At 38.8% G+C, this 12,349-nt stretch overlaps 1 protein-coding gene across 2 annotated transcripts in view; it reads left to right on the forward strand.

Moving 5' to 3' along the window:
- Positions 1-389: 389 nt before the first annotated feature.
- Positions 390-12,349, forward strand: part of LOC126457487 (plasmanylethanolamine desaturase) — a 72,578-nt gene continuing 60,618 nt past the window's right edge. Inside the window, exons 1-2 of one of the 2 annotated variants that reach the window (XM_050093785.1) lie at positions 390-538; positions 630-802. In XM_050093785.1, coding sequence (XP_049949742.1) covers positions 631-802 — 172 coding nt within the window. In that variant the 5' untranslated portion in view covers positions 390-538; position 630. Of the gene's footprint in view, positions 803-12,349 lie in introns of both variants that reach the window. The other variant, XM_050093784.1, reaches the window with a different exon arrangement.

The following is a 12,349-nucleotide window of genomic DNA, read 5'->3' on the forward strand; positions in this document are numbered from 1 at the left end:
ATCTCTTAGTTACGTGTGATGTTTTAACGTGGGTAGAAAGACTGTCATTTAAAACCGTTCTGATGTGACAAGTCACACATTTCTCTTCGCAGAAAGTACCCTAATGCTCGTAAGATCTTGTACAGCTTGACGCTCTCATTGGCGTAATAGTGTTAGCACGAACGGACAAGGGAAGTGTCAGCTTGTAGTATTCTGAATCTGGAACTTTATTAACTTGGATGTCCGTCATGTTTGTAAATTCTTGATGTTTCGCTCACTTAGCACTCACTGCGCTTTACAGTTATTGTACCAGTCATCCCCGGCTATCAATCGTTGCGCTCGTTCTACCGCTAGTCGGCAACAAGCTTCTAATCTGCTCGTCGCAGCGCTGCGCCGCCCAGCGGCGAACGGCAGACCCACAGCGAGGTGCTATCAGCTGTTCATTCCCAGTGTTGGAGTGACAAGTGTCGCAGTCCAGTTTGTAATGGCACATTTTTTATACGCTACAGTACAGTCAACGAATAGTGTCCACCACATGCTAGCGAGTTGTGGGAAAGAGGTGTGGAACTTTTCGATCTTCAGGTTGTGAGAAATAGATTAAATATGGAATGTAATGAAATTACTTTGACTAGTGCTGTTGTCCACAATAGTATGGCGTCCAACTTCTTAGCGCCTGTGAAGACAGAGCAACAAATATATGAAAATTCTATGTTAGAAGATGATCCAAACGCCAATTCGGCGGTAACCAACGAAGAAAAAATAATTCCAAGGTGGGGCCCTCATCACAAAGGCGCGCAGGAGTTAGCTAACCTGTACAGTAGAGGTAAGCTGTAGTGCCAATAAATAAAAATATTAATATGATATGTTTTTTGTTTGTTATTGCTGTAATAACAAATATTGGTATTAAAGAAGGCCCCAACAAAGCTGCAGGTGTCATTTTATGTTATTGACGTTCAGGAAATAACTAAATCATCGCAAATTTTCGACGCTACATACGAGATGCAACACGCCCACCTTAATGCCGGTCCGAAGCTCTCATTAAAAAAAACAAAAACTAAGAGATGTGCTGATGTGTGGCGTTTGAGTTTTGGCATTTGCTTATGAAGATGTCCGACATTCAACATCTTATGTAATCCATCAATATTAAATAAAGCTTGTGTAAAGCTTCTGTGAAATCTCGTCAACAAAAGATGCCATCAGGGATGATTTATTAGTGTGTACGAAACCATAAAGCTAGGCAATATTCCTCCAAGATCTTATTAGCGTGAGACGGAACCTTTGTCACTAAATGACATGGATCATATATGGTGAACCCATTAATCACTATACTTTTGGAAACTTTATTAGAGTATTGATGCTTGCATAGTCCTCTCATTTCTGTTTATAAGTCCAAAGCAGTATTTCATTTTCGATGCTGAACTACCAAGATCTGCGTTGCGTTAAATCTAGATTAAAATGAAATAAAATTTCTTGACAGAATGCAGCTAACGTCACTTCCATTCCTTGATAAATGAATACACACCAGACATTATTAAGCAGCTTGTTAGTTTTTATATGTACTTCATTTCTTGTGTAGCATACCGTTATTGAGGTATCAGTCAAGGCAAAGGAAAACTTGAGATCCCACCAAGCTATTTTTTGTAAGCCATTTATTTTAAAAAATAAGTTGGCCCAAAATGTGAGCCGCGTGTTTCTTTTGGCTCACATAATTTCAAGGCTAATCATAACCAGCTTTTATGGTTTGTATGAAATTAGGCTCTTAATTCTCAATACACTGAAAGTCTTACAAAATAAATGGAAAGGAAGTAGTAAATAGCAACAGAACAAATAGCAGCTTGAACAGATCTGAAGTTATGGTCTTTAGTCCGAAGATTGGTTTGATGCAGTTCTCTATTCTTCTCTATCCTATGCAAGCCTCTTCGTTTCCAAATAACTAGTGCTTTCTGTATCCATTTCTTGATCTCCCTCTAAGATTCTCTCTCTCTCTCTCTCTCTCTCTCTCTCTCTCTCTCTCTCTCTCTCTCTCTCTTCCCTCCAAAGCTAAATTGGAAACTGGCAGCCCCTTGATGTCTTCAGAATGTGTCTGGTTGTACCACAAATTTCTTTTCTCATCAGTTCTTTTCAGTACCCTCTCATTAGTTACATGATCTACCAATATAATCTAAAGCATGCTTCTATGGCACCACGTTTCAAAAGCATCTACTCTTTTCTTGTCTAAATTGTTTATCACCCATGCTTCACATCTATACATGGCTATATTGCATACAAATACTGCCAGAAAAGTCTTCCTAACACTTAAATCTATATTTGATGTTAAAAAATTTCGCATCTTTGGAAATGCTTTTCTTGTCATTGCCAGTCTACGTTTTCTATTCTGACTGCTTTGGCTATCATTAGTTATTTTGCTGCCCAACCAGCAAAACTCATCCATTAATTTAAGTGTTTTGTTTCCCAATTTAATTCCCTCGGCATCACCTGATTGAATTTGACTACACCATATTGTCCTTGTTTTGCTTTTGTTGTTGTTGATCTTTTATCTTCCTTTCAAGACAATGTCCATTCTGTACAATTGCTCTGCAAAGTCCCTTGCTGTCTCTGACAGAACTACAAAACTGATACAAAACTTAAATTAACTGAAAACAAATTTTGATGTGAAGAATTGTGGCTTCATTGGGAGACCAAACAGGGCAGATGTAGTCTGGTATTAAAGAGGTAGCTCTCATTGAGAACTGGACTGCTTCCCTGTACTTCTGCTGTCATACAGCTCACCTCAAAGGCTTCCAGCTGTTACTTCACTAACCAAATGTGGCACTTTCAGGACAATCCCTTCAAGAATTCCTCTTTCTATTTCGTACTTGTATTGCAGAATGTCTTGTCAGTTTCACTATAACCCTCTAGCTTGATCACTTGGGAAATCAGAACTGATGATCAATCCTGGATGGAATGTGTTACCGAACAAGAAGTAGACTTTGTTTTGTGAAGAGTGACCTCAAATCTTAATCTGGCCATTCAGGTTTGGATTTTCCCTGGCTTCTTTCACTGCTTAAAGCAAAAATCATTATTGTTGTTGTTGTTGTTGTTATTTATTATAACACAGTCCAGTCACAGTAATGTGATCTCTGCCTGTGTTGTGGGTCAATGTGAAATAACCAGTCGTAGACGGCAAGTGGCAGCACTAGCAGTGGAGGGTATTTAAAGCATTTCGGGGATGTGGAGAATGGTGGAGTCATTGTTGTAATGTGGAAACTGAGCTTTTGGGTCAAGGGTGGAAGCATTCTCAAAACGGCTAAATCTGTTAACTGTTTGTGTGCCACTGGGTTAAAGTATACCATGCATGGCAAACAGGTGCTATCCAAAACCAGTGTCAAGGCTACTGTGGTACACTACAGGCCATAGATGACAGGGAGGAAGGACTTCTGTGGAGATGTGTATGGGCAAACAGACATGCAGCTTTTGAGCAACTACCTGCTCAGACAAACCAAGGGGCTACCTACAATCTCTCCTTGATGACCATTCAGCAAATGTTTCTGCATTTGGGCCTCCACAGCAGGTACCTGGTTCGTACAACCATGTTGACTGCTGTTCATCAGCAACGAAGGCTGTATTTTGGACCCCAGTACTGTAACTTGAAGTCAACTGAGTGGCAACAGGTGGGCTTTTCAGATGATTCACATTTTATGCTCCTTTGAACAGATCACTGTTGGTGTGTACGGCACGAATGGCGTGAAATGTCTGAAAGTAAACACTCTGCAACAATCATCAGAGATGTCCAGGTCAGAGAAGGAACGCTGTTGATCTGAGGAATATTTTTTTTTTTACGTTCCCTTTGTGATCTTGTCATTCTGGAAGGCACACTGGATTAACACAAGTATGCACCCTGTCCCTGGGGACTGTGTCCACCCCTATGTGCAGTTTGTTTTTCCTCGACACGATGATATGTAGCAGTAGGGCAGTGCAACACATCACAGAGCTCGCAGTGTACATTTGTGTTTTAAAGAGCACCATGAAGAGTTTATCATACTCTCATGGCCACTAAACTCCTAGGATTTAAACAAAATCAAGAATCTGTTGGACTACCTCAGTTGGGCTGTTCTTGCCCTGGATCCTCAAATGAGAAACCTGAAATTAACGTGGCTCCACATCCCTGTTGATACCTTCCAGAACCACATTGACTCTTCCTTTTATGTATTCCATGGCCCACACTGCAAAAGTTGGTTATTCAGTCTTTTGACAGTTGGTTACAGTAATGTGACTGGATAGTGTATCATTATCACTGTTCTTCTTCTCCTGTATTTTCTCCTGTATTGTCAGCTCTACTCTTGGTCCTCATTTCCACCTTCCTCAAGATATTGCTTTGTCAGGCTGCATGAAATCTCATACTTTGTGTATTTCTTAATTTTATTTTGAAGGCTTAATGCTAGCTTCTGTTTACTCTTTAATTCTGGATATACTGATCCTAAACGCCCTTTGTATTTGATTCTGTAAAACTGGTATCGTCTCTTTTTTATGCCATTTGGGAGGTATATATATATATATATATATATATATATATATATATATATATATATATATATGCAAGTAGCGCTTATAAGAGTCTTAACAATTAAATGAAACTGTTTACCTTATATATGATAATGATTCCTACATACATCTTGTAATATAATTATGAAGATTCCTGTTCAAAAAATCATAACAGTATCTTTGTTTGTATTTTATGTAGTGAGGGCACATGTAATATATTTACTACTGTGGATGAATTTTCACAGGTTTGTTTAGTTAGTAATTAAGTAATTCTTTCTTCTTTAGCTCCACCAATCTTAATTCATGTGAATCTACAACATACGTCTATATAAGGACGAGATAAGTCAGACTTGTCAGTCTAGTGGTAAAGTGTGTGGCTGGAAACCAAAAGGTTGCAGGATTGAACACTTGTCTGACCACAGAATATTTCGTTTTTCCTTTAAGGCAACCTTCCCTTGCAATGAGATGAAGATTTGCTGTGAATGGCACATGTTTCAGATTCCACAGTAAATTTTAGGTACCATTTCCCTGATAATATTACTGGTGGAGGTTGGGGACATGTCAGTCATAGAATTGGTGTCCAGGCTTTCAGACCCACATGGTAATTAGGATAAGATATGAAAGGTACAAGTAGATAAAGCCATAGTACATTTTATATAGTGTGTTTACATTTACATTATTTGACCTTTTACTTATTACTAATAAATGTGTACTTATTTTTAAGCAGAGTTTATGTATATGATCCTCCAATATCATGTGCCTGTCAACACATGAGAATTTGTAATGGTCTACCTACACCCAGGTAATAGTTTCTTCACAGATGGTGTACTCCAAGACAGTGGTGTGGAGTCAGTTCACCAGAATCAAGATGGTTCCTAGGTGTTTGTGCACTCAGGTTAGCTCAAACTGCGTCCATGCAGAACACACACCATTCCAGATCATCTGAAAATGTGACAACCATCACAGACAGACTGCCCCAGACATTAAATCAGTTATGAAAGCAAATAAGTGTTTTTGTAGCTGGTTAATTCAGTTACAAGAAAGTGCTGCTGCAGAAGGCCTTGACATTCTACTGACTTCTATATGTCATTTGAAAAAGAGAGAGAGAGAGAGAGAGAGAGAGAGGTGGTGGTGGTTCATCTCATGTTTTAGTTACTATCTTCTTAAAGTTATTAAATCGCCCTGTCTTTAAAATATCAACTGATACTCTTTCCCATTAGAACTGAATGTTTACAATTCTTTATGCGGGCGTATTAAATTTAGTTTTGTGGTAGATTACCTTGATAATGTGAAATGTGTATTGTATGTATCTTCTTTTCTTAACCACACCTTTTGTAACATATACTGACAGCACTGGTCACTGTCATCTTACTTTACATCACTTGTATCAAAAAAAGATGAAACACTTCGTTTCCTTGTCTCATATGCTCTCATCTTGAGTAACCTATTTTATTGCTCAAGATTAGTTCTTTGTAATGTATTTTTGAGAATTATTGCAAGTGTGTAGTACCTGCCATGCAAAACTTTTAAGTCATCTTTGGTAATTTCCACACAGGCAATTTTGTTTTCTCAGTCATTGTGTATCTCAGAGAACAGATAATATTTTGACAATAATAAATACAGGTACATAAACACCATACATGAAATTCTTGCAGAAACTGCATCAAATAGTTCAGTGTAACAATGGTATGTAGCCTGCACATTTATAATTATAACTCTAGAGTTTGTGCAAGAGTTACCAATAAATTTAATTGATATATGATGCACATAAACTTAAAACTAGAAACTCCCGCTTAATGGATTGGTTGTTTTCAAATGTCTGTGACCAATAACAACTAAGAAGTTGTTATATCAAAAGGAAATTTCTTTGCAGAAGACTAAAATTGTGACACTGAATTACTGGTGCTTGCATTGAAGAAGTGAAATATTTAGTACTGCCAACAAAAATAAAAACAGGTACCGTATGCTTTAAGAACTATTAGTTTCTTCATTGTGCAGGAGAGACAGATGTGTTGGGCAGTGTTAAAGGGAGAGGGCAGATCACTCTGACCCTAGCGTGAGAATTCACCTGTTGTGAGTATGAGGGGAGACAAAGATGAAAGGGGAGGCATCAAAGGGGGTAAGAGGCCAAAAATAGTAGCCCAGTCGCACAGTGAGGAATAACGATGGATTAAGTGAAGGAGAAATGGTATGAATAGTGCACTTAAGAAGTAGAAGGGAAATGAGATTGGGATTAAGGAGGAATTTGAAAGGGAGGGGGGTGGGGTTGTAAATGTAGATAGAGGATCAGAGGAAGAAAAGGTATAGTGAAAATTAGAGAGAGAGAGAGAGAGAGAGAGAGAGAGAGAGAGAGAGAGAGAGAGAGGGAGGGGGGGGGGGGGGGTGATAACAGAGATAAAGTCCAGGAGGGTGTCAGTATGAAAGGATATGTTGAAGTGCAAGTTGCCACATCCAGAGTGCAGGGAGTCTAGTATTTAATGGGAGGATCCAAATAGTCTGCATGTTGTAGCAGGTGCTTGATTCACTAGAGTGGTGATGTAGAGCATGTTCAGCAACTTGGTGTCCACAAAGTGAACAGTTCTACACCCAATAGTGTTCTCAGCCAGTTCCTTACCTTAACCTTTGCTAGTCTGTGTCCTCCAGCTGCCTCTTTTCCTGCTCCCAGTCCAACCACACACATAAGCCATCTGTCTCCCCCAGCAACCTACGTAGTCCCTACCTCTGTTTCTCTCTTCTCCTTCCTCTCCAGCACTGCACCTAGCAGCCCAACATCTTGTCCCCACCATGTTCCTATACATTCTCACAGGTAGTACTACAAAATCTTCCTCGACCCCTACCCTTGTCTGTCTCTCTCTCTCTCTCTCTCTCTCTCTCTCTCTCTCTCTCTCTCTCTCTTGTGTGTGTTTGTGTGTGTGTGTGTGTGTAATTTTGTGTCAAGGTAAATGCAGCAAGGACATGAGTAACTGTCACTATAAAATGCTCATTAGCATGTAACCCCAGCAGAACAATTCTGCAATCTACACATCTAATATAAACATGGCCAATGGTCTTGTCATGTTAGATATACTGCTTCTCACCTGATCACTGAAGTTAAGCAATGCCATGCCCAATTAGTACTTGGATGAATGAGTGCCTGGAAATGTTGGGTGCGATTTGCACAGGGACACACAAGTCATCAATGTGGTATCCAGTTGAAAGACTTGTACCATGCCACTGTGCCGTATGATATCATCATCCATCATCATCATCAACTACACATGCATGAGAATGAGGAGCCATGCAGGCCATTTGTTGGCCAGATTGCATAGTTCACATTCTCTCTCCCAAACCCCTACCACTGACCCTACCCTTTCCCTTCTCATTAATAAAACTGCATTTCCAGTGCAAAAATATTCAAGCTAACATAATGATGATTTCATAAGTGACAACCTTTATTGATAAATATTTCTGGTACCCCCTTCTACTTCATCTAGATATACCTATATAGTGATTACGACCAATTCTAAAACAAAGGAAATCTGGTGTAATGATTATTGTGCAGTCTAAAAAGAAATTTGAGGGAATCACATTAGTTTACAGTTACTTGCTGCTATGCTGTTGAGTTAGACACAAAAGACCAGTGAGGGTGTAGCCATATTTTTTAATAATAAATGGATCAATGAAACAAAAGGTCACTTAACAATTAAAGAACCATAAGCATCAGGCTGAAACATAATTGGCAGTGGGGAGGGGTTGGAGGGTGGAGGTTGGCTAACTTTTCACTAGTGGAACATTTGCTCCTGCACAAAGTTATACCATTACTGAGAAGGAGTGAAACTGGAAAGAAATGCATAGATCCAGTTTTTATACTGAAAAACTAATAAAAACATGTCATTGTCTTTATACTATTTAAAAAAAATGTTGTAGGTTGCACAGTATTGTTTGTATACTTAAGAATGATGCATTTTGACCAGACAGGCGTCATCAGATTATCTGAAAATATAAGGGTATGATGACATTATAATAAATCCGGGTTTATTGCAATGCCGTCATCCCCTAATGTTTTCAGATAATACAGTAATGCAATAAATCCAGGCGAAACATGTATTTGTTAAGTTAATAAACATCATTGTGCAACCTACAACTGTTTTTCAAATATTTGCAATAGTAGGTTGCTGTACCATCACACTAAGATGGAATGGAATAATTTTTGTTTTCTTTAGTCTTAAGATAGGTTGGATGCAGCTTTCCATTTTGGTCTATTGTGCGCAAGTCTTTTCATCTCTGTGTGCCTACTGCAAACTTCATCCATTTCAATATGTTTACAGCAGCCATACCATGGTCTCCCTTCATCTGGTGAGATGTTTGTTTCTATAGCTCCGTGGTCTTATTTCAGCGATCTCATGTCTATTGCAGTCATAATTGGTGATGTAAGTGTGGGGAAAACACAGGGATCGTCTGCAGTGGAACTCCACACTCAACAAATGCACTGAATGGTGTGCTCCAAAATACTTGTGCATGCACCAGCATTGTACTGTGTCATCAGATCTGCCATAGTAGCCTATTCTCCAACTTCCATGTCGTGTGATGACACTTGGAAATTTAATACATTATCAGCTACTCCCTCTTCAACATCTTTCAAGCGCTTTCCATAGATACTTACAATAATAGCATGCAAACACTAGGCCAGCTTTTCTTTTCCTGAGATGCTCATTGTCAGGCATTGGGCCATAACAGTATTGCTTTTGTTAAAGTCTTTTATGTTGGTATATTTCCCCATTTTCAGCTTGTATAATCACTAGAACAATTCCCCATTCATTTCTGCTCTGATTATATACTTCCCTTTTCACATCACATGCTAGCAATGCCACCAGGTAGCCTTCAGTCTTGTGGTGGACAGTGATCAAAAGTTTTAGGCTCATCAACTTAGGTTTTCCTTTCGTCAACTTATCTTATAAGTCATAGAGCCAATACTGCCTTGTGTGTTCTTAAAGTTTATCCTGAACTCAAACAGATCAACCCTGTGGTTAGTTTCTACCATTCTTCTTTAAATAATTTTTATTAATATTAAACATCTAATATTCTATGTTCCGATTAATAGAATACTAGATTTTTCTGAACGACATCTACCTGAGTAACCCTACTAGAGAGCCCATTGGGATTACTGTTTTAGCTCCAGAATAATTTAGCCTAGAGGATGCCACCATATTCAACCATACAAAAGAGCAGTATGTTCTCAGGAAACATAACAGCTGTATACAGTTTTTGACATTGCCAAACAGCAGTCATACAATAATTTTTAAATGAACATGCCACCATTTGACTGTATTGTTGTTTGTTTATTTACAACCCATGTTTCACCCTTTTGTGCCATTTTCAAGTGATTGAGTTGATGTTGTTAACACACATTGCAGGACATCAAGCTCAAAATTGGCCATAAATTAAGAAAAATATTGGCTTCTCACGAAATGCCAGATGTAAGATCATTATCTTGTAAAAAGATCAGTAAATAATAGTGGGAGCACGTCATATTTAATAAAAATATAAACCCAATCACTGGAAAATGTCATAAAAGGCCAAAACCTGGGTCGTAATTAATTAAACAATAATAGAACCAAATGGCAGTGTGGGTGAAAAAAAAAATTCTGTAGATTCCCCTCGCTTTCAGCTGTCCACAGCACCAGCATAGTAACATCATGTTCACTAATGTTACAAAGCCAGATCAGTTGTACAGACTGTTACCCCTGTAACTAACTCTTCGGGAACCACAAGTTAGTCTGGCTTTTCCAGAGGGTGTGGGTGTGCTGTACTGGAGGATCGTTGGATAGTGGATCGGGATGAGTCGGATGCCACTCGAAGACAGTATAATCTCTTGACCCACACACCAGGCTGCGAAGAGTTGTAGGTGGTCATAGGCAGCTGCACTGCTCAGCTAGGAATAGGCTTGGTGTGATCCGGCATAGTCAGCATCCTGCACTGGCAGTCTAGCTACATCAGGACTGATGCGGCAGCATAATATGGCTCAGAGTATGAGACTGCTGGATAACTGGCTGTTTTAGTGGCTAGGAAGGCCTCAGTTCAAGCCTTGGACCTTAGGCCCAGCTGAAACCTGTGGCAGGTGGACCTGGCAAGATGATAGAGCAGAGCAGCCTCAAGTGGGAGCACACTGCATTGGATACTTAATCAGTAAGATGTGATACGATGACTTGCCTAAAGAGATGGCCAGCATTTGTAAATGCCATAGTGGGTTCGTTGTTGTGTTGCTCCTGCAAACGTCACATTTACCATTTGCTGAAGTGTCCATGGTTTTAGTAACTAGCAAAGTGCTGATCAATGGTGCCCAAAGGGTGCTATGGGGCAATGCTGTGCCAGTATGTTACAGCAAGTGACCCTCTTTATGGCGTCAAGCACTCTTGCTTAATCTGTGCCATTAAACCTGCAATGGGTCACAGTAGCACATGTACTTTTGGATGGCAGAGGTCATCATGGGACACGTAAATGGTCAGGTGCTATGAAAAACACAGAGAAAGATGGAGATTAAGAGAACAATGTTTCATCATACTTGATTCTGGAAAAGTAATGTATGTTTTATTTCATATTGCATTGATTTCCTTGTTATTGCTGATTATCAGTTTACCTCCTGGTTTATGAAAATATATTTGCTAAATGGTGAATTTGTTAACTGCTATTATTGAATTCAGTTTTGCATTGGTCAACAAGAAGTCAGAATGTTACACAAAAATTATTATGGTGCACTTTTGGACAAACATTACACAGTGATGGAATAACCTCATTTACACATTGCCATACCCCTCCCTCCCCCTTTTCAAAATTACCTTCAGTGTTCGTTAATCCCATTGTTTTTATTCTTAGTTTTGAGTATAATTTGGGAGTGGTTTTCATGACTGATCTGAAAAAAGATATTTTTGGAAAGTGTCCATCCATCTAGCCATTATTTTTTTCCATTCCCCCATTAAAGGCATATACAGGAAACTTATTATTAGACCTGGTGGCTTTTGTCTTCCCAACCTCCCAGATTCTCTTCATCAGTTCACTGCGTTGCTTTTTCTTTTCTTCTGGCCAAATGTTATCACTTTTCAAATATGTGTGGTGACTTCAGGATTTTAAACACGATGTCTCTGCCCTTCATTTTTTAAATTTTTTACTAGTTAGTTAATTTTGTCTATATTTAATTTTGACAAGTCTTTTGTTGTTCATTTTATAAACCTGTTAGTAGGTTTTCAATGTTTCTTTCTTGTACAGTGTCGGCGAACTTTTCTCTTAGGGTGTAGAGGATTGCACTTATCCTTCACTACAAGTTTAATTTTTCTTATTTGGAGCTATACGTTTTTCAAATAATTTTCTTCTCTTGTTTTTCAATTTCTGAAACTATAGTGTTATCTTTGATATACATTATTCCTATTCCATATAAAACTTCCCACGCACCTATTTTCTTGCACTGTTGCAATTTCTCATTTTACTTTTTTGTTGTAGTGATTTCATGTTAATGTATATGCTTTTTGAAGATTGATAAGTCTTCCTTTGTTGACCATGATGTCCAGTCCTGAAGCTAGTATTATCTCTTCAAGTTGTTTGGAGTACTGTACCTCTGAAATTGTTCTGTGTCCTATTTATTTCTAGTGAACATTTTTACTAGTGTAAACATGACATGTTGGGTTCCAGATATGCGTAATATATATCTAAAAACAAAGATGATGTGACTTACCGAACGAAAGCGCTGGCAGGTCGATAGACACAAACATACACACAAAATTCTGGCTTTCGCAACAAACGGTTGCTTCGTCAGGAAAGAGGAAAGGAGAGGGAAAGACGAAAGGGTGTTACAAAAAGGTACGGTCAAACTTTCAGG

This window comes from Schistocerca serialis, chromosome 2, assembly GCF_023864345.2.
Source record: "Schistocerca serialis cubense isolate TAMUIC-IGC-003099 chromosome 2, iqSchSeri2.2, whole genome shotgun sequence".
Lineage (NCBI taxonomy): Eukaryota > Metazoa > Arthropoda > Insecta > Orthoptera > Acrididae > Schistocerca > Schistocerca serialis.